Source organism: Podarcis tiliguerta (assembly GCF_965153285.1).
Source record: "Podarcis tiliguerta genome assembly, chromosome: 16".
NCBI classification, from domain to species: Eukaryota; Metazoa; Chordata; class Lepidosauria; order Squamata; family Lacertidae; genus Podarcis; species Podarcis tiliguerta.
Window position 1 is genome coordinate 12,738,370 of NC_139549.1, and position 26,152 is coordinate 12,764,521.

The window sequence follows — 26,152 nt, forward strand, 5'->3', positions numbered from 1 at the left end:
GTTGAGAGTCAGTTAGAGCCTGGAGATCAGAGAGGGAAGAGCTGGGGGTGGATGTGAAGCAGGGCTGGTTTAGATGAACGGCATAAGAATAGAATTATGGCCTGGTTAGAACTGTAATAAAGTGACAGATAAGATACTGGGACATTTGAAACAATAAGCTTATGTAGTCAAACGCATCTTGAAGCCCTCATTTAGTGCTTTTTCATTTGATGTTCTTTCATAAATCAGTTTTATTCCGCCACTTGCCTCTTCCTAGTCTATGTAAGGGCTACTGATGGTTCCTAGTCCCAATGGCTGTGCTTTGTCTCCACAGTCAGAGGGAGTAATACTTCGTAATACCAGTTGCTGGAGACTGGGGCAGTGGCAGAGGGGTGGAGAGCACTCTTGTGCTCTGTATTGAGGGTTTCCCTCAGGCATCTGGCTGGCCACTGTGAGAACATGCTGCTGGACTAGATGGGCCACTGGCTGGACCCAGCAGAGGTCTTACGTTCAGTTCCGATCCAAGTGATCTGTGGTGGCATCCGGGGGGGGGGGGTGTTTGGTAGGATACCCAGGAAAGACCCAGCTCATAGCAGTACAGTTTGAAGTGAAAAGGTAGCACAGGGAAGAGTGAGCAGTGCTAGAAGACCTCAGAGCAAGGGGGTTGGCACAACCCCCATCCCTTCCACCCGTCTGTCCCCCTGCAGCTTCACAGGAAAGGAAGTAAATTTATACAGTATGAAGGACAATTGCAAGCAATTAACAACACTGGCAGGACTTATTTAGGAAGACTTGTAATGTTGATTATATATACCTTTATACATATTGGTTAAATTTTTTGACAATGGAAAGGACATAAATGTAAAGAGGAAGAAGTATATAATGCTATGATATAAAAAAAGAATTATGGTAACCATGAGATGGGAGGGAGGGAGGTTGACAGTTTATTTGAACAAACTGTAGAAAAATATGAATGTATTTTAATAGTATAAAATGGAAACTTAATATTATATTTTTTAAAAAGGAAAGGAAGCTCATCGCCTGTCAGGCATGGGGCAAGCAATCATGGCAAAAGCTTCACTTTGCAAACAGCCTCCAACTAGGCCATCACCACCATGCCTGCTTCCCAGAAATCACTCAAGCTCAGCCACAGATTTCTGACACAATGAAAAAGCTACACAGATGGGAGATTTCATTTCATTTTCTTAAAACGCACATAGACCTTTACAACTGAATGTCAGAAAACACCTCTCAGCTTCCTCTGGCCAGACAACACCAACAAGGGCCCTGTTTCCAAGGCAGGCGCGAGATCCTAAAGTCCAGCAGCCTATTTTTTATTTTTATTTCAAAATGTCCATAGTTGGTCTTGAAGCCACCACAACTCCTGGGAGAGGTTGGGGGGGGCGGGGAGGAATGTTTGCAGGATGGTGATGTGTCACCAGCTCCTCCTCTTGGCCAGAGATGGTGGTAAAACAGTTGCTCTGGCAGTGGAATGGGATGTGTGGAACAGGGGTGGTGGTGAAAGTGCCTCCTCTTGGGGGATGGGAGCTGCTTCTCTTGGTGGGGCAGGGTGGGAACAGCTTGAGTGGGGTATTGGGAGCTCTGAGGGGTGGCTTGGACCAGAAGAATCTCCTTTCTGTCCCAGTGTAAAATTTCTTCAGGGCTGCCTTCTGGCCTAGAAAAGAGAGAAGGAAGGTACTTTACAACTGCCAAGTACAGCACAGCCACCAGTCTGACTCACAATGGGAGTATCTCCCCACCCCACACCCCGCAGGCTCCAGCTCCTGAAGGTATTTTTGAAGGTGGGGGACTGCCTGGTGTGCCTGCCTGTCCACCTTTTCGTCACAGCACTGAGGTGAAGGCTCTCAATATTGGGGGGTGGTAGTGGTGGTCAAGGATTTTTCAAAGACCTCTCCATTTGCTCTCTTCTCCAGCTTTGGGCCCTCAGCCACTTCTCTCTTTACAGGAGCATACCTGACACTCTAGGCTTGGATGCACCCCACTTAGTTGCTTTTGAGTCTAGGGGAACAGAGAGGGGCACTCTTGAACAGCACATGGGGATCAGGGTGAGGTGAGGACTTGCAATACTTACACAATGAAAATGAAAGTGGAAACCTCTTCAGTTTTCTCATCCTACATGAATGACTTGCTCTGAAAGAGCAGCTAGGAGATTGGCACCACTGGAGACCACCCTCTGTGCCTTCTTTAACTCATTTGTTTGATTCTTTCCCCCAACACACATAGGTAGCTTCCACCAATTTGTTCTCTGGCTGTAGAGTCACATGATTCATACTCCCCTTCCATTTCAGCCCACTGACCTGCCTCTCACAACTGAGGCCATGTGCAGATGGGTCAGAACTTTCATAAGAGGAAGTGGAATGGAATACCAAGTCCTCCACATCCCGTTCCTTTGGCCTGCTAGAGCACCGTCCCACCCCCCAACTCCTTGCTTTTAGCCTGCTGAGCTTCTCTGAGAGCTGCTTGATGGTCTGGAAGATAATCTTGGGTGAGACATACAGGGCCACTGCTGAACCTTTGAGGGGGGTGGGCAAAGCATCCTTCATACCCTCCACCTCTTCTGAGCAAGAGGAGACATCGGTGGGGGGTGGGGAGGAGAAAGAATTGCGAGGGGGGGGGGAACTGAATTACAGGAAACACATTATATGCCCAGGACTCTCAGAAAACTCCCAGGAAGTACCAAGATGGGAGGGCAGAAAAAAGGGAGATATATCTAGGAGTCAAGCACTTGCAGATTAAATCTAAAAAGGTTTTAAGCAAGAACAGTCTGCTTCCAGAAGGATCCACAGAGTCCCCTGCTCCTGTCCCATCATCCCCTTGTGATGTCTTCCCTTGCACACTGTAGGATCAGGATCAGTAAGGTGGGATAGTTTGCAGTTGCAGCTTGTCACAATACAAAAGGGTTGGGGTTTTTTTGCAAATGGGAAGCCATTGACAAGGATGGCTGAGATGGCACAAGCCAACTGTGTCCTGTCCCCCCCCCCCAAAAAAAATCCCAATGGGGAGCTCTCACAGGGACAGGCTTGCCTCCGGCATCTTGAGACCACCCTTGGCCCTATTCCCCTGGCAGAAATGCCCATCACATATCTGCTTCAACTCTACCAGAGGGAGGGCAATCTGAGGGCAATCTCAGAGAAGATACACCTCCCCCATTAGCTATGGCCTCAACCGGCCCACCTTTCTGTGCCATTTTGTGGTGGCTGCCATCCCCCTCCATGTTTTCCAGACCTCTAGGGGGCTCCTTGGGAAGAAGCACCTGCATCTCCATGGGTGGGTGGGGAGGTGTATGGAAGATAACAAAACAGGACAAAGGGCTTACTCCCAGATTTTGACCTCCAGCTCAATAACATTGGGAGATTCTTAGGCAGAGTGGCGATTGGGAAACATTTTGCTGTTGGGGGGGGGGAGGGGAAAAAGAAAGGCATTGGAGAGTCTAAACCAAAACAGCCACCCCATCAATGTCCAAAATGGGAAGAAGACAATAGTGGGGAGGAGGGGTGACAACAGAAAAGACCTTCCCTCTCTCTCTGGATTTTCAAAGGGAGAGGCAGGAAATGAGCAGGATACTCCCAGAATGCCTTGCAACCCTGTTGGATCTTCACTGCTTGGGGGGGGGGGGTGTTTGTGTGTGTGACTATCAGCCACTCACCAGAAGTCCCTAATCTCTTGCATATCTTGCTTCTCTGCTCCAGGGTACGGGAGACTGCACCATCCACCCATCAAGCTTCACCCACACCTCAGCAGCAAGCAGCAGAATAGCAACAAACATGCATGACTGAAAAAATGGGGAAGATAAACATGCCACACCCGCACACAGAAAAGTCTGGTCCAAAATCTGATCCGTTTGTGACATAAGCCATGGCCGCTATCTGGAAGCCCGCTTGAAGTCCTGGGCTGTTCTCTCAAGACCCCTCAACCCTCTCCTTCCACCTCAGCAGTTTGACCATGAAGGGTACCCTTTGCTACCATCTTCATCTTCTACTCCCTCCTACCAAAAGGGGAAATGGGGTGGTAGGAAACAGCAGGTAAAAACCTTACATCTTCTTTTCAGAATATGTTGAAGCCACCAGCTCATAGATCTGAGGCCCTGGTTCAAAAGTTGAAATGATGAAGAGGACTCACACATTTGAATGGAGAAAAGAAACAAGATGGAGGAAGAGGTAACACGCCAGGGCTGCCTTGTTTAGCTTACAACCTTTAAACAAGGAAACATGGTTTTATGGTCTCCCTTTTCATCTGTCACGGTCCGGTTCACGGGTGATCAAAGTCCCAGCTGGGGACGTCAGGACCGGGAGCAAGATGGTGGGGTGGGAGCCAGAATGGGAGTCCAGAAGCCAGGAGTCCGGAAGCCAAGAGGCCGAGGGTCAGAGAGCTGGGAGTCAAGAAGCCAAGGGTCCGAGGGCCAGGAAGTAAGGAGTCATGAAGTCAAGGGTCTGAGGATCCAGAAGCAAGGAGTCACAAAGGCAGGGGTCCGAGGATCAAGAAGCAAGGAGTCACAGCTCAAGGGTCTGAGGAGCAAGGAGTCAAGGAACCAAATGCAGCAAGGCAGGGAATGTGTTGCTGTGGCAAAGAGCTGAAGGGAAATACTGACCTTATATCCCTTCCCAGCTCTTGCCACCAGGTGCTGTGAGTTACCAATCAGCCTCACCTGTGAGGCCGCGCCTTGCCTCTTCAGAACAAACTTAGGAAGGCCCCAGTCCTGTTCACAGGGCCTGGCTCCTGCACGCACACCTGACATCATCCATGAGCAGGGCTGAACATCTGCTTGTTGTCTGAGGAGCCCAGCACCCTCTTGCTATGGCATTTTAGTACCAGCCTCGCACCCTTTTGCTTCAGGAACACTAGCAGATCCTTGTACAGCAACGTATGCAGGTCTAACAGAAGCACAGATAGTGAGAGAGGTTGTTGCTAACCTGCTTCATGTATCCTGATGAGAACATTGAGTGTGTTGGTTGCAGAATCAGGCTAAAGGCCCACCTAAGTCAGAGGAACAAAGGAAGCTGCCTATACCACATCAGGCCATTGGCATCCATCTAGTTCAGTACTGTTGACACTGAATGGCAGCATTTATAAGTGCAATCGGTCTGTATGAGATCACTTTTGTGAAATCTTTTCTGGCTTCAAAATTAGGGTTAATTAACATTTTCCATGTTTGTGGGACTAACCCCCACCCCCAAGATGTATAATAATGTATAAATTGAATAATTTTGCAAACCATGGGGAGAGCTCAGTCTGAAACACTTGGTAATATTTGCAGGAGAATCCATCTGGTCCCAGTGATTTACCTGTCCTAAGGTGCTTAATAACATTAGTAACCACTTCCTGAGAAATTGAAGTGAGCCTGCAATGCTCAAACCGGATCACAATGACTCTTGGGAATTCACCTGCTCTGCTTTTCCCAGTTGGGACTCGTATGAGCCCCATACGAGGTATGAACCCTTTCTACTTTTTCAGGTAAACCACAACATTTAAGGTTTTCTGTCTCTCTGTCTGATTTTTCTTCTAGCTTAAGTGCTAGATCATCAGTTGCCTTTTGAAGCAGCTGAATTTCAGATTGATTTTCAAGGGCTGTATTCATAGCTTCATTAGATGTTTTGGAGATTTCCTTAAGGTCTCCCAATAGTGAGTCAAATCATCTTTCAAAGAAGACTAGAGCAATTGCCCAGTCTGAGGTTAACGCTTGTCGGATTCAGTTTACGTAAGCGCCTATGACACCCTGTCGCCCTCCATATTGAGAGCAGATTTCCCGCCTTTTTGTTGCCCTAGGGCTCCCTTTGCCATTACAGAATAGGCCTTGTGTGAGGCCTCCGAACAGATACTATTTTCTCCCTTAAATCAAGTTTTACAGTTTTGCTTTTTAGACCTTGAGCATTACTTTACTGGAGCTGTACATTTCTGGGTGCTAAACCGCTTTTTAAAGATCACTTGATGCATTTATTGTCCTGTGCCGATCAGATATATTTTGATCCTTGGCTAGCCATGCTCCTGCATTTCATTTCATTTCATTTCATTTTTATCCCACCATTTTCTAAGCAGCTCAAGGTGGTGTATATGGTCCTCTGTCTCAACTGTTTATGTGGATGTGCAAACGCAGGGGGTCCTCATGAATCATGCGACAGCTTTGGAGGTCAAGGGGCAGAAAAAGGCAACATTTAAAAGAGGGGAAGAGTAGTATAAAGCCAGGAACTCAGGCAGAGGGGGAAAGGGAGGCCATTTGAACTCTGTCACTGGTGGGTTGCTGATCTGTTCCAGAGAGGTGGTGTGCAGGTACTTCAAATAGTTGTGCAGGCACTGCTTGTTTTCTACCTGCTTCACTGCCTCTTTTATGTACCAGAGAATCTCTTGGCATTTGTTCCAGACCGGGCAAATCTTCTTGTGCTCCAAAGCCTACCCTCAGCAAAGAAGGTGCAGTGTGAGAGAGATGGGCTGACAGCTACTAGTGGTTTATTTTTATTTACCAAAAAGCTGCAATCTGCTTTTGAAAAACGGGTTTTGAAAAGCAGTTCACCACATAAAGCAGAAACGTTGCATTTAAAAGCTCCATTTAGAACAAACTGGTATTGTAAAATCAGATTTGGAAGCAGGCGCAGGAGCCAGACATAATGCAAAATGATCTTTGTTTGCTGATACAAGAGTTGGTTCCTGAACAACACTTGCACACTACAGGCGCAGACCCACAGTGTGCTAATGCAAATGTGTGTGCATGTTACATAAACACACAGCATCACCTATTTGCGTGCTGACATTTCACAGTAAGCCATGCTCAAAGCAGGTCACAACATTCAAGTTATTTACATAATAACAGTGCAGTTCATTCAGCCAAGTGGGTACTTTGGGGGGGGGGTCTGTATGTCTCTTTTCTCTGCATTGCTTTAAGAGACCGCCCCCCCAAAAAAACCCATTATAACTGATTTCATGGAATAAGACCTGCACTCATTAGGCCTGACACTCAGCCATGTCTGTGAAGGTTGTGTTTTTGCTAATAAAGAGTTAACTCCAACTTTGAACGGTGTGATTTACTGATTGGCACGCTTTCTGACAATAGGTTTGGCCACCTCTCAATATATTTTGGCCAAGCTCGGCATGAGGGTTCCTGAGGTGGGACTGGCAGTTGTCATTGATATTTGGACGCCAGCCACCATTTTGACTCAGTATGGCAGACTGATGTCACTTTGGTATGACTTCACCTGTTTTATGGCATAGGTTCAGCCACCAATCACGACAGCATCACCAAATTCAGGATGAAGGTTTCTGAGGTGGGGTGGCAGTCTTCATTGACATTTGGATGCTGGGTACCATTTTGATTCAAAATGGCAGACTGAAACATGACTTTGGCATGACTTCCCTTGATTTTTGGCATGATGAGTCCACACTCACAAATAACACTACTCATTTTAAAAACACTTTTTTGTTTTTGTTCCTACAAATCTGTGGGTGGCACTAGGCAGTCCTTGCTAGTGTATGTGTGTAGGCTTCTAAGCAGGGTCAAATGGAAAGGTTGGCTGGGGGGGGGGGAGAGAAGATTTTAGGGAGAAAGTGTGGGTCTGTCTCAGGGGTCAGCAAACTTTTTCAGCAGGGGGCTGGTCCACTCAGACCTTGTGGCGGGCCGGACTATATATATATATATATATATTGGGGGGGGGGGGGGAATGAACGAATTCCTATGCTCCACAAATAACCCAGAGATGCATTTTAAATAAAAGCACACATTCTACTCATGTAAAAACATGCTGATTCCCGGCCCATTTGCAGGCCAGATTTGGAAGGCGATTGGGCCGGATCCAGGACCCCAGGTCTTAGTTTGCCTAGCCATGGTCTATCTCCTTATTTATTCCCCCCTCCACCCCATTCAGGTTGTATGAACAGGGGAGATGGGGGAACCTGTACTCTTGTCAGGCCCTTTGGGGAAGGGTTGGGAAGTGGGGGTCTTCTGCTCCGCCCCCCATGCCAAAAGTTTCCTTCCCCAACCACCTCTCCCCAGACAGGGGGTGGCCATAGCAAGCAGCACCCAGATCAAGCCCTTTTGGTGATAGGGGAGGTCAGGGAAAGCGGGAAAGGGAATATGCCTCTTTCTAGCTCTCTTCTCCCCACTGCAGGGGGCACAGGCTCCCGAGAGACCCTGGGGGAGCTTCACACGTGCTCGTTCTGCAGGCGTGGCGGCGGCGCCCTTTGGCGAGCAGGTGACAGGTGGATGGAGGGGGATGCCTTGACTCGGCCATCGGCGCTGCTCCTGCGCCCTCTAGTGGCCAACAGGGCTCGCTGCATCCGCCTCGGCCCTGCCTCTTTCCCCGCCTCGCTGCTGCCGGGGTTTGGTTGCCACGGCGACCGCGGCCTACACAGCCGTGCGAGGCCTGAGCTGAGTTGAGGGAGGGGGCTGACCTCGATACCGATATACCGCTGTTACCTCTGAGGCGCGGGGCGGGGTGAGGCGGGGGGTGGGAAGAGGGTTCGTCACGTGGCCTTGGCAGGGAGACTCACCTGCTCCAATAAAAGTGGGCGCAGCCTCGCCTTAAGAGAGCTTCGGCCCCCTCTCAAATCCTGCCCCATCTCCCTTAGGGTCCTTCTTAATAAGTCGCTAGCACCCACTTTGAGGCCCCTCCTGCTCGTTAGGGACTCCACCCCACATATCCCCATGGCTGACCGTCAATTGCTCCCTCTTTGTCCCGTTTCCAGACCCTCATAGGGACCCCCAACCCACAGAAACCCCCTCCCCCGTTCAGCCAAGGAGAGAGCCTTCTGATAGAATTTTGAATCTGACAGATCCCCCCTCCAGGGATCTCCAACATCTCAAAAAATCAGTCATTATCTCAGGGACCTTGAGGCTCCCCCCCCCCCCAAATCTCTGTGCTGCCTCTCCCAGAATTCATTAATTTCCCTCCCCCAGCCCTCACATCTTTCAGCTCCTGTCCCCATCCAGGGACCTTCGCCCTCCGACTTCCTACAATCTCATGGTTCGTTTCTTTGTCCTCACAGAGTCCTTTCCAGAGGGAGGGGCGCCATGGGGAAAAAAGGAGAGCGGGGGGCCAAGGACAAGGCTGCAGCCTTGGAAGAAGAAGCCAGGAATGCTGCCAGAAGGGCTGAACATGGGGAAGGTAGGAAGATCTACTCTGCCCACCCCCCATCTCTCATTCTGCTTTGACTCAGACACTCTCTAGGGAAGTTTTCAGTCTCATGACGATCCTGCATGGCTGATATATGGCGGCTTGCTGCGTTGAGTTCCACAGCTGAGCTCCACTCTACTCTAGCCACTAGCTGCCACCACCCACATACAATCTTAGGATCTGAATGCCAGCTGCTTGGTCTCTCTAAAGCCGGGGCTTCTCCCCTTTCTTCACAGAGGAATACCAGTGCACAGGGATCCTGGAGCAGGATTTCTTGGAGCTCTGCACCCGGGCTGGATTCCAAGAGATCCCAAAAGTTACACTGAGGCCACACCCCAATTCTTTTGCTGTCCAGGGTGAGTGGTGCTCGAACCTCTCAATAACTTCATTGGGCTTTACATCCTCTGTAATATTTCCCCACTTCACTATGAGGCACATGAGTTACAAATCGAGCCCAATGCTGGGGTTGGGGGTTGAGAGTTTAAGGCAGTTCTCGGTGCTATCTCCGCCGCCCCCTTGGATGTCTTGGATGTCGCTAGTTCTCTGTGACACAATCCTGACAACAAACGAGTGTGACTTTGCTCAAATGCTGAACCTGGTAGCATTTTTTTTTTTTACAGTGCCTCAGTTACCAGAACGGGGGCAATCAATTCCATAAAGTATCATAAACATCCCAGGTATCTCCAAGTTGAGCTTGGAAAGATTCCTGAGAGCTGCTGACAGTCAGTAATCGTTAGAGGGACCACTGATCTGAGGCGCTTTAAGGCAGCTTCCTATGTCCCTGTTTAACTCAATCAGAACTATGAGGACTGGAGTTTATTTTTAGAGGAAAAGGAGTATCTCAGTGGCAGAGCATCTGCCTTGCAGAAAGGAGGTCACAGATTCAATCCCCAATGGCACTTCCATGAAGGGCTGGGAAAGTCCTCTGGTCTGAAACCCTGGAGAGAACCATTATTGGTCAGTGAAGCCTGGATTGGGTTGGATGGACCTCAAAGGTCTGACTCGATACAATTCAGCTTCCTGTGTAAAGATGGCCATCTCTTGAAGCTATCTATACCTCCAGCATCCTGTTTTCACAGGAGATGAGGCATTCACTTGACCAGCCTTCCCCAACATGGTGGCCTCCAGATTATGTTATGCAAATCCCATCAGCCTTAGCCAGCACACCCTGCGCCTGTCAGCCCCAGCATTGTATGGGCATGCTGGCTAGAGCTGATGGAAGTTTAACATATGGAGGGCACCACGTTGGCGACAGTCACCTTTCCACTTTGTGGGTGGGTGCAGACAGATGGGAGAGCAAAATTCTGCCCTCTTGGGAATGGCCAGACCAAAGAGGCAGCTGCTTGATGGAGAGACATCAGATAAGGTGGAAGAGGCCAGGTAAGATTATCACTGAGCAGAGAGGAGGCCACGTCTGGTCAATGAATCCAGAAGGGTTTGGTGCTCTGTAGGTTGCCAGCTTAGCTTCCCTTCTGGAACCGTGTATTGTTCCTTACAAACCCACAAGAGAAGCTGCCAGGCTCTTTCTTCCTTGTTGCTACCCTGGTGAGCTCTGACTTGTCTCCACAGAGGAGCCTGACCCACTGGCCGAGAGGGAGGGTCCCTACATCATTGCACAGATCCAGTGCAAGTATGCCTTCTTCCGCCCCACCATCCAGGTGGATTTGGAACATGAGGACCCCAAAACCACTAAGGAGATCTTCATCCGGAGTGAGTGAGGTGCTGTCCCTCTCCCTGGTCCACACAGACCTTCCGTCTCCCCTCTTTGTGCCCCCCTGAGCAGGGTGGGCTGGGGGCTTCAAGGCCAACGAAAGCCCCACCTGCTTTTCTCTGTCAGCAGACTGGAAAATTGAAGACAAGATGCTGGGTATCTTTGCCAAGTGCCTGCCAGCTCTTTCCCACCTCCAATCAATTCGGTGAGTGGCACAAAGTCCTGGGGCAGGGGGCATGGCTTTCAGGCTAGTGGTTCACCCAACATCCTCCTGCAGGCTAAAGGGGAATACTTCTCCTGAATTTGCAAGTTTCATCCACTCTGCTCTCCTTTCAGGCTCTGGAAGGTTGGCCTGACAGACGTCACCTTCCTCTCTCTCCTCTCCATTGTGCCAACTTGCTCCACACTCAAGTAAGTCTTGGATCAGGGCCTGTCAGGCGTCAGCCAGGGTCTCCTCCCCTCTGTCAAGTGATGAGGCAACAGCCTGGGAGTCCAGAGGCAGGCGGGGTGGTCAGTCGCAGTGGGCAGGAGCAAGGGCTGAGGCCCAGGCAAGGAGGAGGGCAACACATTTCTCGGACAGATGAACTGGCTGGAAGGCTGGGCTTTTAGGGGCCAAGTGAGCCAGAATTGTGTGAATGGGGGCCAAGGCTGAGGTGGACCCCTTGGCACTAGGGAGCTTTGGGCGGCCTTATGCCCTGAGATGCTATTGGGCCCCCACCATCCATGATCCTTGATTGACCATTGGTCATGCTGGCTGCTGGGGCTGCTAGGAGTTGGAGCCCAACAACAACTGGAGGGCCACATTTTGAGAAGAGACGGCTTAGCCAGCCAAGTTCACAGGAGATGGCAAATGCTGCTGGCATAGACAGGAAGGTGTTCAGTCTTGACACCTACTTCCTGCCTGCAGGAATGCCCTGGTTACTTGATCCCACAAGCACCATCTTGCTTTTTTCTTTTTAAAAATAAGATCAGCAAGAGAATAACAGAAAGGGGCAAATGCCTGACAGTGACTCATGTGCATTGGGTGGGCAGAGAAGGGGAGCATATCCACACCCCTCTTCTCCTTCTGCTTGCAGGACACTGGCCGTGGAGGGAAACCCTATGCGTGAGCGATTGTACCACAAGCTGGTTTCTGAAGAGACCAAGTGAGAACTGAGGGGAGGCCTGGGGGGAGTGGAAGACGGAGCTCTGGGTGTGTCTGGGTGAGGGCGTGTGCATGCATGTGTGCATGGAGGTCTCTTGCCTCTAGCACACACAGAGCCCAAAGGAAGGGAAGGACCACAGCTCAGCGGCATAGAATGTCCAAGGCCCAGTCCCCGGGGATGAGAAAAGATTCCTGCCTAAAACTCTGTAGAGCCACTCTGCCAGTCAGTCTTTACAATACTGAGCTAGATGGACCAGTGGTTTGACTTGGCATAAGGCAAGACGGGAGCCAGAAAAATATGTGTCCGGTGCAATTACAGTAATCCAGGCCCTCTCTAGGGCAGCTGGGTGCCCAGTCCTGCTGAGAAGTGGCCTCTCCTTTCTTTCTTTTCCTCTCCTCTCAGCTTGGCCCACATTTCTCTCCGGAACAACGAGATCGATGACGAGGCGGCCTTACTGATTGGACAGGCGCTTTCTTCTCTCAAGGGCTCAAACAAGAACCTTGCCTCCATCAACCTCAGCTATAACCACATCACAGATGTGGGTGCCGGCTACATCGCCGATGTGAGGAAGCCTGAGGCAGCTCTGCACCTAGGCAGAGGCCGAAGGATTCAGGGCCTACATTCTGCTCTTGGAGGTTCAGGGGAGGGAGGGTGACTTTCTCCAAAGAAAGCCAGGAGTGGGAGCTTCTGGCAAGAGTGCTGTAGGTGGGAGGTGGTTTAGAAATAGCATCCCAAGACTGAAGAGATGGGGGAGAGCGGTTTGTCAGGATGGAGGAAAGGCTCAGGGGGAGTGCAGTCCCACTGTCAGTTTACAGCTGACCACTGGCTCTTTGATGATCCAGTAGCAGTTTGCCCTTTTTCCTTGGTGTGGCTGGAAAAGTCTGTTGGTAATTTTGGCGTAGTGAAAGCTCTTTGGTTCTCCTAGCCCGGGCACCCTAGCCAATGGCATCTTCTGCCTAGGTCACAGGCATGGCCAAATTTGGCCCTCCAGCTGTTTTGGAACTACAATTCCCATCATCCCTGACCCCTGGTCCTGTTAGCTAGGGATGATGGGAGTTGTAGTCCCAAAACAGCTTGAGGGCCAAGTTTGGCCATGCCTGTGACCTAGGCAGAAGATGCCATTGGCTAGGGTGCCCTTTTTCCAAGGTAGCTTCCTTTGGCAAAAGGCAACTCGCATACTGGATTGGAATGCAGGAAAATAGGATCAGCAGTTGATGACTCCCCATTGAAACAGACATGCAACTGTTATAGAAGGGCAGCCCTTGTGAGGCAGCTGCTGTTTTGAAAAGTCCAGTGGGAAGGCATCCTTGCTTTTCACAACCCATTTGGACTGGCAGTGCTGCCTAGAATCACACTGGTGTACGTAGACACATCCAACAGTGCGCACAGAACAAATTGGGAGTTTGCCCATCAGTATTTGGAAGCCTCAGAGAGTTGCATCCTCGCCTTGGCCAGGGTGGTTGCAGTCCTGGGACTGCTCAGCACCCGGGGCCTTCTCTCCCGGAGAATGTGACCTTGCTCTCCTTCCAGTCCCTTGGCCTCCAGCCACTTAATCCCCCCTGTGCTTTTTCCTCCATGTCTTTCTGGCCCCTCCTGCACAGGGCCTGCGGCTCAATCGTTCACTGCTTTCCTTGTCGCTGGCGCACAACCAGATCAAAGATGAAGGAGCCCTGAAGCTCGCAGAGGTCAGTCTGGCTGTGGCCCTTCAAGCGGTTCAGGAGGTTTCCCTTTTTGGGAATGGGATGTGTTTAGGATAGGAGCCCTACTTGACAACATTGCTGCCTCCCTCCCTTCTGTAGCAGGCAGGCCTCTGCAGCCAGGGCAAGGAGAACAGCAAGTGGGTCCAGGGAGGGAGGAAGATCTCACCGTCCCAACAGCCTTGCCCTGCTCACTCCACAGGTTCTCGGCCCATTTGCCCTCACACACATGGAGGTGGTAGAGAGGAGGCGGCTTCTGCTGGAGAAGGAGGTCCAGGAAAGATGTCGCTTGGTGAGCAGGAAGGAGAGAAATCCAGAGGAAGTGGGGGGTGGATGAGTGGGCTCCAGATCCCCCTCTCTAGGGCCTGAAAGTTTGCAGCAGAAGCTGGCTGTGCACAGAGCTATTTGGCTTGCCTCTGCCATGGCCTCCTAGAGAAACTGCCCACCAGCCCTAAATCTCTGGAACTGTTTCTTCTTGTTCTTGCACTTTTTGTTGCTTATTTTAGGATGAACCACAGTTGCTCATGTAGTGTTTATTATTATTATTATAAGCTAAATTTTAAAAAGCTGTAAAACTTACCAGAAGTATGGGTGGAGAGGGGCCACAAATGGCTGAACCAGCGTTCAGTTTGCTAGGATGCATGTCAGTCCTTCCATTTCCAAAGCCAGGCTCCCTCTATGGCTGCACCACACATTGCAACTCTCTCGCTCTCCCTTTCCCTCTGAGTCTCCTGCAATAAGTAACAGAGCTTGCGCAGTAGGAGACTCCCCTGATCCATCTCTGCTGCCACTGGGCTGGGGAATCAGCACAGGGCCATTTCTGCCAAGAGGCTTCTATTCTTCTGAGCTGACTCTTTCCACTCCTCTCTCTCAAGCCACAGAGACATGCGGAACTGAAAAACGAGCGCCCCTCCAGCCACATGAGCAGCATAGCCCTCGATAAGCTGCAGATAGCCAAGACCACCAAAGCCTTCACTAAGAAGAAGGAGAAGGAGAAGGAGAAGGAGAAAGTGAGAGCCCTGGAGCAAGCCAGGAGACAGACTGAAATGAGGGGACCCTAGGAATGCTGTTTTGAAAGGCCTTGCCCTCACTGTGGTTGAGGGAGGCAGGGGGTGGTGGAGAGATGGGGTCTCCTTCTTGCCGGGAGACTGATTCTCCTCCTCCTGTTTATCTCCCATGAGTTCTGCCTCTCTACTTCCAGAGGCTAGGCTGGGGACTGTTGGGTGCAAGGACTTTTCTGTGGTGGCTCCCCATTTGCACAGATAGCATCTCAGAGCCAGGGGAAGAGCCTTTGATCCTCCCTAGCCTTGGCTGCTGCTTTTCACTTTTGCTCCCACTGACTCTTCATGTGCTTTGCCAACCTCATTTTCTGCTCTGCTGCTAATTGGTGTGGAAGCCATTTAGCCTGAAAGCCCCCTTGAGGCAGGATACAAATGAACCTATCCTCCTCCTCCTGAATGCTGCACAGTTTCCTCTGCCAGGAGGGGGCCTGCATCCCTCCCCACCCCCTGGTCCTTCCCTTCTACTGTCCCAGCCTCTAAATATAACCCCCTGACAACCATCCCCTCCCCCACCCACTTCTGCTGCTCTAATTAGCAAAGTGAAATATAAAACCTTTTCTACTTTCTTACTGTCTCTCTTTGGTTTTGTTTACTGCTTTATGTCACCCTTCTAGTTGTGGAATTCCTTTAGTAAACGAAGGATGAAGGGAGCACCAAGACTGGGTTCCCAGTCTGGGATACATCTCCTTCCTCCTCCCCAGTTATCTCAGCCCTGACACCTTCTTCTTTCCCTTCCCACCAGCTCATTTGGCTGAGGTGTGATTTTGGATGCGGGGTTGGATTTGAATAGGGTTGCCATATTTCAAAAAGTAAAAACCAGGACATGCCAAACTTTCTTGAGCTTTTTTTTTTTTTTAGGAAAACCCAAAATTTGTTAAGCATTTTTTTCCCCAAAAGCACTTTTTTTATTGACTTGCCTAAGATCCAAGACAAAGTGCCGCCTTTTGGAAATTCCCCCCAGATGTCAATTCCGCCTTTGAAATCCCAGTAATGTTCGGGAAAATCCGAACAAATAGCAGCCCTAGATTTGAACCATTTTTAGAGGGGTGGGGGAAGGGACTACGCACTACCTATTTATTAAAAAAAACCAACAACCCAAACCTTCCCTTCTTTCTAGGAACTTCCTAAGAAGGATGACAAGGGCCAGGCCAGTGCAGCAACAGCTGCACCAGCAACACCAGCAGCTCAGTCCAAGAAGGAAGACTCCAAGCAGGCCAAGAAAGGTGCCCTCTTTACTGCCGTTTCCTCCCCCTCCCTATGGACTGTTTTCAGGCCTTCGCTGGCACTCGCAAGGGCTGCTTGACCACAGCCTTCTTGATTTCCCCCCCCCACAGCGGCTCCTCCTGCCGAACAGAAAGCCGCCCGCGGCAAAGGAGCAAAATCAGGCACCAAAGACAAACGGGCTCAAGTCATAGAGGTGGAGGTGAGGCTCCTTCGAGCATCGTCCAGCTCAGCTCTTGACCTGGCTTAGTTCTTCAAGGAGGAAACTGGTAGCCCTAGCCCCTCACCCTTCCTTGACACCAAACGGCCAAACCTCAAGGCAAGGATCCTTGCCCTCCTCCTTCACACAGGGACCATCTGTGGCCCTCCAGATTGTGTGTTTGGAGCCCAAGAGCAATAATGGCCAGTAGCCAGGGGGGGGTGGGAGTTTCTTCTCTGCCCCATCCACACACCAGCCCTTCTAGCCTCACATGTCTGCACATTCGCGGAGTGTAGGAGAGGGCTGGGAAACATCTATGGCCTTCCCAGTGTTGCTGGACTGTAGCTCCCATCACTGTCATCATCCTTGACCGTCGGCCATGCCAGTTCCTGCCAGGAAGCATTGATGACACCCCCCCATTACTCTAGAGTCAAGGACTTCAACAAGCTGTTGAATGGCTGCCATCTATCCTACATGGTGCCTTTGCCTCACCAGCTTTTCTGTTTTCCTGGGCAGGTGATAGAGCCCACTGAGATGGTGAATCCGTTGCTGGAGCCAGCAGAGCACAGGGATGGGCAAGTCTTCCTGCCAGGCAACCGGGTCCTCATCTACTTGAACCTCATCCGTACGTCTCCCCTGGAGCAGCAGGGCCAGGCTGGGCCAGGCAGGGTGAAGAGGGTGGCTCACCTAGTGGCTTTTTGTTGGGAGCCAAGGCCTTTCATGGGGCTCCTGACCAGCCGACCCAGCCGCTGTTGTTTCCTGATTTGTAGGTGGCTCTAAGCAGAGCCAAGTGCTTGGCCAGCTGTGCCGGCTCCATTCAGTTCCCAAGATGGGCTTGGAGAGGGCGGGGACGGGAGCAAGCACCCTCCGAACTGGGAGGGAGATCCTGAGCTCAGTTCTCTTCTTTTGCCTCGTGTCCAAACTCAGGTAACCAAATCACAGAGAAGGGCTTGCAGGCCTTTCTGGTCGCCTTGGAACAGCAGTGTGTTAGGGTGGCTCCTGGAGGCAAAGGGCCGATGGGCCTCCTGCGGCTGTCACTGGCGGTGAGTTTGGGGACAGGGATGAGGAGAATAGCTGAGCCTTTGGGGCCTGGTTCTCTTTTCATCTGAAACTTGCACCCTCCCTCCTTTATGGGATTGAGCTGGGGAAGCCTTACTGGTACTGCAAGCTTTGCAGATACCTGCCTCTCTCAGTCCCTCACCTGGATCATTTAAAACTGTTTCAGAAAAACAACTATCCAGTGGACAGCAAGACCTATGCCAGGATCCAAGAGCTCATGTGGACACGTGACCCCGTTCCCAGGTCAGGGATAGCGGCCAGGGTGGCAGAAGAGGAGACGGGGACGGCGTAGAGCTTTAGCTGGAGAGCACACAAAAAATCCAGGATGATCCCGCTGGCCTCCTCACAGCGCTCCTTGGATTCAAGCATCACTTGTCATTTGAACGCAGGGAGAGGGAGGAAACTGCTTCCCAACCCAATTCAAGAGAAGTGCAAATAAACCTGATGCTCACCTCCTCACTTAAGGGTGCAGGATCCCGTACTAATTTAGGGGGAGATTTCAGGGGGAGGAGCCACTCTGTGGATGAGAGGCAGAGAACTGACTTAATGGGACTCCCAAGTCAGAGGGTCGTAGCAATATTTATCCTTCTGATAGTGGAATTGGAGAACTCCAAATCCACCATCCCTGCCTGCTAATGCGCATAAAATCCAGGTTATGGAGTAAAAAAGAGGAATCACTTGCTAGGTTGAGAACAGCTGGACTTGGGGACATCTAGGAGAAACCCCCCTCCCCCCAAAATCATTGCTTTCTTGTGGCAGGATGGGGCAATCACTGGGGTGGGGGATATGGCATGGCCCCTAAGACCATGGTAATACCCTGCTGCACCCCATCCAACACACTCCACTCATCACAATATTTCCCCCCTCACTTGCTTGGCACACAGACTCCTCACACACAATGAGACCCCCAAAGCCCCCTCTCCCTTTGGGAAAGGGGAGGCTCTCAGAAGAGAACTGCCCCTTAGAGGGGTTTGCTACAAAGAGGCTCACCTTCCCCTGTTGGCGAGACCCATCACTTCCCTCTACAGCATGTGCAGAAACTGCCTTCTTGACTGTTGGACCCCCTATTAGTCAGTGCGCTTGAGATCCATCAGCTACCTTTGCCTGGTGTAGCCAGAGAGTGGAAGCTGTTTCCCGGGCTGTGGATCCTGTCGCCTGTAGACATCTTCTAGGAGCCACAGGGGAGAGCTGAGTGCAGGGTGCGGACCAAAGGTGGACAGAATATCCCAGAAAGAACACAGTGTGTCCTCCACCAGAGTGAATGGTGAGCAATGATTGGCTGAGAGTGAAGAGTGGTTTGAATGCTGGGAGGGAGTCGGTTGAGAGTCAGTTAGAGCCTGGAGCTCAAAGAGGGAAGAGATGGGAGTGGATGTGAAGCAGAGGAAGCTCATTTGGAAGAGAGGCAGTGGCACCCCCAGATCCCCCCCCCCCCCCGCCGGGCCTGTGGCAAGCAATCATGGCAGCAGCTTCATTTCACAAAGAGATGCCAACACCACAGCTGCTTCCCACAAGTTGATCAAACTTGGGCATTAATTTATAACAAAGGGGAAAAGCTACACAGGAGAGCAAATTAATCAATATTAATGAATGAATGAAAACCCTATACCATTGAAAGGAGGAAAATGATCATTGGCTTTTAGCAGATCGAACAGCAGAAAAGTGTACAGCAGCTGGTAAAGTTTCTTCCACTTTGTTGGCATCCCCCTGCAAACGAGCTCCCTCCCCACACAGTCTCAGGCTCCTTTACCCTTGGAATGACCTTCCATAGGCCAGTAGTAAAAAGCAGGATAAAGCACACAAAAGGAGGCTCAAAAGGAAGGTGGACAGTGCCACCTCATGGTCACCCAGCACCTTTATTCCTGGACTGAGTTGTGCATGCTCACTCATTGCACACACAAGTGCACATGCACACACACACACACACTACCATCTCATTGGATAAATGAAATCTTACAAAAACAGTTCTTTATTGCAACTTCCAGTAGCTTGGGAGTGATCCTGGATCCGACAGTGCCACTTGAGGCTCAGGTGGCCTCAGAGGCTCGAGGGACTGTTTCCAAACTATGGCTGGTTCCTGTGACTTGGCTGCAGGACTCCATGCTCTGATAATTTCCAGGACGGATTACTGTGATGTGATGTGCATGGGACTGCCCTTGAAGAAACTTCAGACTGCGCCCAGGGATGTTTTGCTGCTGGAGGAAAAAACCCTGTGCCTGCCCCACCTCGACCCACACCACTGCCAGACGCTCACTGTTGCCAGCAGTTTGCCACCTCCTGTTCCTTGACCCTGATGGTACGCCCATGAATGGCAGCGCACTCCTCCACTCGCCCCTGGGCTATCCCAAAAAAGTTGAGCAGGACAAAGATGGCAGCAAGTAGAGGAACACGCTGCTAGGGTCAAGGAGGTGGCGGTAAGCACCTGGCAGTGGTGTGATGGGTCAGTGCATCTGGCTGTTAACCAGAAGGTTAGTAGTTCGAGCCCACCCAGGGATGGCTGTGGGCAAGATTCCTGATTTGCAGGGGGTTGGTCTAGATGACCCTCGGGATCCCTTCCAACTCTGCAATTCTAAGATGCCTTATAACAAGTCCGACCCCTTGGTCCCATATCGCCTGCACTGGCTGGCAGCGTTTCAGACAGGGAATTGCCAGGGACTGAACGTGGGTCCTGCCGCATGCAAAACAGATGCTCTACCACTGAGCTGCGTCTCTTGCCCGTAGAAAAAGAGACCATATAAATACCAGCTTTTAGGTGGGGAGTAGGAACTACAACTCCCAGAAGTCTGTGCGGTCCGTCGTGCTCGCTGACTATAAGGACGTCAAGGTTTCCTCCTGAGCGCCGCTCGCACTCCGGGAGCGTGTCGTTAGGGAAATTGGGGAGGGAGGCGGTGTTGAGATCCGAAGTGGAGTCCTGGGAAAGACAGGGGAGAAGAGAGAAAACTGGGAAAGCTGCAGTAAAGTAACTGGCATGGGGAAATAAGGATTTTGGAAAACAGGTACAGTAGTTTCAACGCCCCCAGCCAGCTATCCGTGGGGTTTCTGGATTTTTGAGCCATCATCATCATGGATGGAGAAGCACCAGGTGCTGGGGAGCGTCTGCAAAATCCTCCCAGAAGAGGCAGAAAACACGGAAACCGGAGGAGTCACAGAGATCAGGTAAAAATACAATAGCCTTGTTAGTTGTAGCCCACCTTGGGAGGATACCATTTTCCTGTACTCCTTTTAAAAAATAAAATGAAAGAGCTGCTTAGAAGGGAGAATTCTAAGACTGGCAACTTCTCCCATTTCCTTGCAACCTCCAGTGAATTTTTTGCACCTGTGCCAACTTTTTAAGCTACTCCAGCCCTGGAAAAGGAGGGTCTCTGGAGGACAGGATTGGCCCTGCCCTCCACCTCTCCTATAACTGCAGCCTGCAACAGTGTCTGAGGCCAACAGCATCTGCAGGGCACAGTATTGGCTCCCGCCTGCCCCAGGCTAGGGCTGAGGAGACCCAGGAACAATTCCTTAAATTCACTTTACTGGGTTGTTGGGGGAATCCGCACAATGTATGTTTCCTTGTGCTCTCTGCAGAAAATTGGGAGCATAAAATGTAAAAAAAATTGAATACTCGCCCTCTCACTGTTTGTCTCCAAACTTTGTTTCAGGATGAAGGTGTTCGCCTCTCCAAGGCTCTTTCATATGTGCTGCGCCATGGGGCAGAGAAGTTGGGGCTACAGATGGGGCTTGGTGAGTGTTTCTGCCCTTCCACTCCCCACAACACTGCCTGGGAAAAAGAAAAGAAGAAAACCTTCACCTGCTCCTGTTCTGCCAGCCACAGGACAGTTAAAGGCAGAAGAGCCCTGCCAGAAGGAAAAGCTGGCAACCCTCAAATGTGTCATTTTTTAAAAAACTGGAAGCCATTTATTGGTGGAGCAGCTTCTAAAGAAAACCTTGCCTAAAGCCCTGTTCAGATGAACCACCCACCCACTCACCAGCCCAGCTGGAATCAGTTTGGGACAAACCCTGGCCCTCTGAGCAGGGAGGAAATTTTTGCGATGAGTTCCCTGCAGAGCATAGGTGAATTGAGCAGTAGAGCTAAGGTGCAGGGGAAGAGAATTTAATTAAATCTGGAATGGGGAATCTGGTTCATCCCAAGGGCCGCTTTTCCTTTTGGGAAACCTTCCGAGGGCCACATGCCAATGGTGGGCGGGGCCAGAGGCACATGTGGGCGGAGCAATAAATACACATTTTGCTCTTGTACATGGGGCTCTACACATTTCTACACATACACTCAACCCCACCACTATTTTCTGTCTTCTATCCAGACAAGCGAGAGGCATTATCAGAGTTCAAGGACACATTTCAGTCAGCCCCAAAAAGAGAGAGGCAGAGGTGGCCTGGGGAGAGTTCTGAGGGCCACATAGAAAGACCTGCAGGGCCACATTCAGGCCCTGGGCCTGAGGTTACCCACTCTTGAATTAAACTTTTAAAAATGGATTTACCTTTGGTTTCTTGAGCTGCTCTAGCATTTGGCACCGCCCTGAATTAAAATTGCACCTGTTGCTCCGTTATGCTCCATTCTCACTATTAACGTTGTGGGGAATTTATTTAAAAGCTTTCTGCATTTTTAGCCATGCTTTTCTCACCTCAGTCCAGCTAGCTGGCTTGACAGCCCAGTCAAAGAAGGGAGTTCTTAAACGTTTTGTTCTTCCCAAACTGCAGATGGCTTCGTGGATGTGGCAGAGATCCTCCATCTGCCACAGTTTAAGGGTTGGACCCTGGAAGACGTGCAGCGCGTTGTGGAGACAAATGAAAAGCAGCGCTTTGCTCTACGCCCTCACCCTTCCAGCGGGCAGCTCCAGATCCGGGCCAATCAAGGGCACTCGCTGCAGGTGGGGAAAAGGGTGAAGGAGTTGTCATATATGGGAACAAAAACGGGAATGAGCTCCAATTCCATGCTAAATGCCAATGTGGTATTAGCCTGAGTTTCTAGCCCTTATGAGTTGTGGAGTGAGGAACCTTGGGCCTTCTAGGCCTCTGTATCTGGCCCTTGAAACTTTTGATAGCCCTGTTTTATATTTTTAAATGTTTTTGCCTGATTGGAATGTGCCTGTGAACTATTGAGTTCCTGAATATAGAGGGGTGTTTGTGAGGGTGTATAGGAAATAGCCTACTATGCCAGGATATAATTTATATTTGTTGCTCTGCTCACTTTGACCTCTAACTCAGCCCATCACTGGCATGTGGCCCCCAGAAGGTTGCCCCAAAAGGAATGTGGCCCCTGGGCTGAAAAGGGCTCCTCGCTAGCCCCTTCCTTATGGCAGCAAACTTGAAAGTATGTGGGCTCCCTCAGCTAAAACCTCATAAACTGACCATTAATGTTCCATGAACACACCAGGTGTCTGAACTGGAGTTGATCCCACTACTGGACCCGCAGGATTTCCCAGAGGTTGTGGCCCATGGCACCTATCTGCGCCACTGGCCAGGAATTCGCCGCAGCGGCCTCTCGCGGATGGGAAGGACGCACATCCATTTAGCGCCAGGGTTGCCGGGGGATGGAGCTGTCCGGAGTGGTGAGCATACCGTTCCTCGAGTTGCAGATCTGTGGCCTGCAGTTCCCCAACTCCCATCCCAAAGCAGAGAAAGAAAAACACCTGCCTGTGAATTGAGATTTTTGCCTAAGGACCTTCTCTGGCCAGTCGGGTTGGGGGACTTCTCTGCCCAGGAAGCTCCCTTAAGCCACATCAGACCATTGGTCAATCTGGAGCAATATTGTCTAACCAGCAGTGGGGAAGCTCTGACCCACAAGCCTCATCAGGTCTGCCAGGCCTCGGGATTTGGCCTGCATTCTAGAACTCATTTGTACTACACATTTAAAGCAGTACAGTGGTACCTCAGGTTAAGTACTTAATTTGTTCCGGAAGTCCGTACTTAACCTGAAACTGTTCTTAACCTGAAGCACCACTTTAGCTAATGGGGCCTCCTGCTGCTGTTGCGCCACCGGAGCCCAATTTCTGTTCTTATCCTGAAGCAAAGTTCTTAACCTGAAGCACTATTTCTGGGTTAGCGGAGTGTGTAATCCGAAGCGTATGTAACCCAAGGTACCACTGTACTGCACCGCTTTCAACAGTCACAGCTTCTCCCAAAGAATTCTGGGAAATGTGGTTTGTTATAGCTGTTGCACTCTGCTAGAAGACCCCGTTACGCTCACAGAGCTCCAATTCCCAGAGCCCCCCCCCCCAAGGAAAAGAGATTGATTGTTTAACCATTCTGAGAATGTAGCTCTGCGGCAAAGATCAGAAAAAGAGGGACTGTCTCCGCTAAAGAGACACGACGGGTTTGGATGACAGAGGCCCTTAAATGTGTTGTTTTTCCTTTCAAGGAATGAGAAGCAACTGTGACGTGGCTATAATCATTGATGTCGCCAAGGCTCTGGCCGGTAAGTGGGAAGGAACTAGAGACTGTGTGGGTTGTACGCAGTCTCTCCCTGTGGTGCTAGACTCCAGCTCCAAGCATCCCTGCCTTTTGGCCTTCCTGGCTGGGGCTGATGGGAGTTGGAGAGCTGCAGACTCCCCTACCTCTCCTCTAGGTCAAAGGAGGAATAGGACAAGCAACCCTCTAACACCATCCCCCACCCCTTTGCTTGCCGCCTGCTCAAAAGGAGGGTTTGTAATGGGGCTGGCACCATAGGGCAACTCCCTGGGAGGGACCACTGCTGACCTCACACAGAGACCCAGTGGGCACCCTCCTCATCATATATGAACACTGTCCCTTCAGAGAAGCAATTACTTAACTGAAATTTCCCATAGTCTGGTGCCGTGCTGGCTGTTCTTGTCATAACACCTTGTTAAGAAACGGGACTGGGTTGCTGAAGGGTGTCACACTGGGGCCAGGGACACTGGGATCTCACTTCTTCCTAGGATGAATGACATGGGAAGGGGGAGACCAGCCTGGCTGCCACCCATCATACAGTGAAAGTGTAGCTGCAGGGAGTCTGCTTCTTCCCCTCCCTGCTGGAAAGAACTCTTGTAAGAATGTTGTGATTCAGAACTAGCATCCGATTTTGCTCTCCTCCTCCTCCTCCCTCCCAATTGCTTTTCCTTTGGTGTTGTGCCTTTTAGGTAGTCCTTGCCCTCAGGCTTGCAATCTTGCTAGTTATCATTGTAAGCAGGTTTGCTGTTCTGGGCGCCTTTTTTTTTTATTATCCAAAGAGTGGTGTAAAACTACTTTGAATAAATGAATGGAATCCAAGCATCCTAAATTCTAGGGGGCCTTCCTCCCAGCCAGCAAAGCCTTCTCTGGAAGGCTCCAGACTTGCCTGTCACTCATCTCGCACCACTGGGCTTAACTGCCCCTCACCTGTGAAATGTCTTCTCTGCAGATGGAATCAAGTTTTACCGCTCAGCTAATGAAGTGATCCTCACTCCTGGCGATGCCAATGGCCTGCTGCTCCCCTGCTACTTCATGGAGGCCCTACAGCTCAAGCCTAGGCGTGAGTCGGGCAGCCTGCCTTTTGCCACTCTGGCCCGGGAGTGCTTGGGCAACTTGTCATTCATGCTGCTGCAAAACCCAGAACTTTTGAGGCGTGCTGGGTGGGTTTGGGGGAGAAGGAATGAATTTTACACAAATCTCGTGAAGGCTTTAGTTGCAGCTGCATTGAATTAGCACTTCCAGGTCTAGCTTGCTCTAACCCACAAGCCCTGCAGTGCTGCCTTTCTGGGCTGAGATCACAACCAGAGTCCTGCACATGTTGTTCTCTAAACCCACAACCCTCACCCATCCAAACCTCCCTGGAAGCAAGTACTTGTGCATGACATAGTTGCTATCTCACATGATTGACAAGGGGGTTGCCCTGTCCATCTGTCAAAATTCCAAATTCCTGCACTCTGCTGCTGAGGTGGGCAGTGGCGGTGGCAGCACCAGAGTAGGATGGTTGCTGAGGAGCCGCTGTGGACTGTTGTGACTGTTCTGCCGCAGTTTGTTTGGGCCTCCAATGCAGCTGCAATGGGCCAGCAGCTCTCGGAAAGCTCTCAGAAGGCTAGCATCACTCTGTAGGCTACAGCACCACCTGTTGGCAGCCAAGCAAACAGTTGCATGACAACAACCCTAAGCAAATACAAAATTGGAGAAGATTCCCACCCTTCCCCAAGTAGCTCAGGGCAGCATGCATCGTTCTCTCCCCTCGCCCACTTTTGTCTTCACAGTCTTGTGACATAGGTCAGCCAAAGAGAGAGAAAGAGAGAGAGAGAACACATATGAACATGACTGGCCAAAAATCCCCCAGTGAGCTTCAGGGCTGGGATTGAATCTGGATGTCCCTAACACTATAGCTACTAAGCCTTTGTACATCCTCAGGACCACTTTTGATTCATGTTCCTGCGACATGCCTTGCAACTAAAAATCAGGAGTGCAGGCTGCAATCTGTATACTGGGGGCTCAGTGTTTTTATGGGGAGTCACACCATGTGCTTTTTTTGTCCCCCAGGGTGTGTGTTGTCCCTCAACTGTCCTGATCCTGAGCCACTGGATGCATCTACCTCTACGTAATTTATGTCACTTACATTCATTTCAGTGTAAAGGCCTTATCCAAACACTTAAAAAGAAAAGCAACTGATTACATATTGTTTGAAGTGATGATGTGAACAAAATACTGATTGTATTCGCTCGACTGATTTCCATGCCAGACCACAGACGAACTGTAGCAATTTCTGCTTTTCTGTTGCCATTGTACTTCTTTGGCATCCCTTTTCCTTGTTGGGATTCTTTCGGGTTTTTTGGCTTTTCTCCAGCCTGCTGCTACCTCGCCATTATGTCTGGATGGTGCTGTTTTGGCAGCGTAAGCATCAGTACTCATATCTGAACACAGAACAGAAGGAATTATTCTCAACATCCACCTGGAAAGCGAGAAGCAGAACAAAACAAAAGAGAAAACCAAGGATAGACTACCCATAAATGAGGCGGATATTGTTTTTCAAGTGAACAGTGA

General features: G+C 50.5%; 2 protein-coding genes and 1 long non-coding RNA gene across 12 annotated transcripts; 2 read left to right on the plus strand and 1 right to left on the minus strand.

The window, feature by feature from the left end:
- The first annotated feature begins 15 nt into the window (after nt 1-15).
- On the plus strand, nt 16-26,146 carry TRPT1 (tRNA phosphotransferase 1). 3 transcript variants are annotated; one of them, XM_083418720.1, is made up of 9 exons: nt 16-277; nt 494-702; nt 18,578-20,344; nt 20,833-20,914; nt 21,890-22,059; nt 22,566-22,740; nt 23,550-23,606; nt 24,549-24,659; nt 25,652-26,146. In XM_083418720.1, the coding sequence occupies exons 3-9, from the start codon at nt 20,252-20,254 to the stop codon at nt 25,711-25,713; spliced, it is 750 nt and encodes a 249-aa protein (XP_083274846.1). In that variant the 5' UTR covers nt 16-277; nt 494-702; nt 18,578-20,251; the 3' UTR covers nt 25,714-26,146. The 3 variants fall into 3 exon arrangements, with proteins under 3 accessions (XP_083274846.1, XP_083274845.1, XP_083274847.1); XM_083418721.1 differs by lacking the exons at nt 16-277; nt 494-702 and having other exon boundaries at nt 20,093-20,142; XM_083418719.1 differs by lacking the exons at nt 16-277; nt 494-702; nt 25,652-26,146 and having other exon boundaries at nt 18,616-20,344; nt 24,549-25,644.
- On the minus strand, nt 1,161-14,520 carry LOC310667070. 2 transcript variants are annotated; one of them, XR_014506165.1, is made up of 2 exons: nt 14,232-14,520; nt 1,161-1,654 (listed from the first exon to the last, which is right to left on the minus strand). It is a non-coding gene; the product is annotated as an uncharacterized lncRNA (long non-coding RNA). The 2 variants fall into 2 exon arrangements; XR_014506166.1 differs by lacking the exon at nt 14,232-14,520 and adding an exon at nt 1,815-1,946.
- LRRC71 (leucine rich repeat containing 71) lies at nt 1,650-17,650 on the plus strand. 7 transcript variants are annotated; one of them, XM_083418711.1, is made up of 17 exons: nt 1,650-2,050; nt 3,690-7,163; nt 8,971-9,089; nt 9,335-9,454; nt 10,668-10,808; nt 10,939-11,014; nt 11,146-11,220; nt 11,886-11,954; nt 12,357-12,516; nt 13,556-13,639; nt 13,854-13,943; nt 14,527-14,661; nt 15,830-15,935; nt 16,047-16,135; nt 16,649-16,757; nt 17,060-17,175; nt 17,358-17,650. In XM_083418711.1, exons 2-17 carry the CDS (start codon nt 7,081-7,083, stop codon nt 17,481-17,483), a joined length of 1,698 nt encoding a protein of 565 aa, XP_083274837.1. In that variant the 5' UTR covers nt 1,650-2,050; nt 3,690-7,080; the 3' UTR covers nt 17,484-17,650. The 7 variants fall into 7 exon arrangements, with proteins under 7 accessions (XP_083274837.1, XP_083274833.1, XP_083274834.1 ...); XM_083418707.1 differs by lacking the exons at nt 1,650-2,050; nt 3,690-7,163 and adding an exon at nt 8,184-8,352; XM_083418708.1 differs by lacking the exons at nt 1,650-2,050; nt 3,690-7,163 and adding an exon at nt 8,184-8,352 and having other exon boundaries at nt 15,842-15,935.
- Nucleotides 26,147-26,152: the final 6 nt, after the last annotated feature.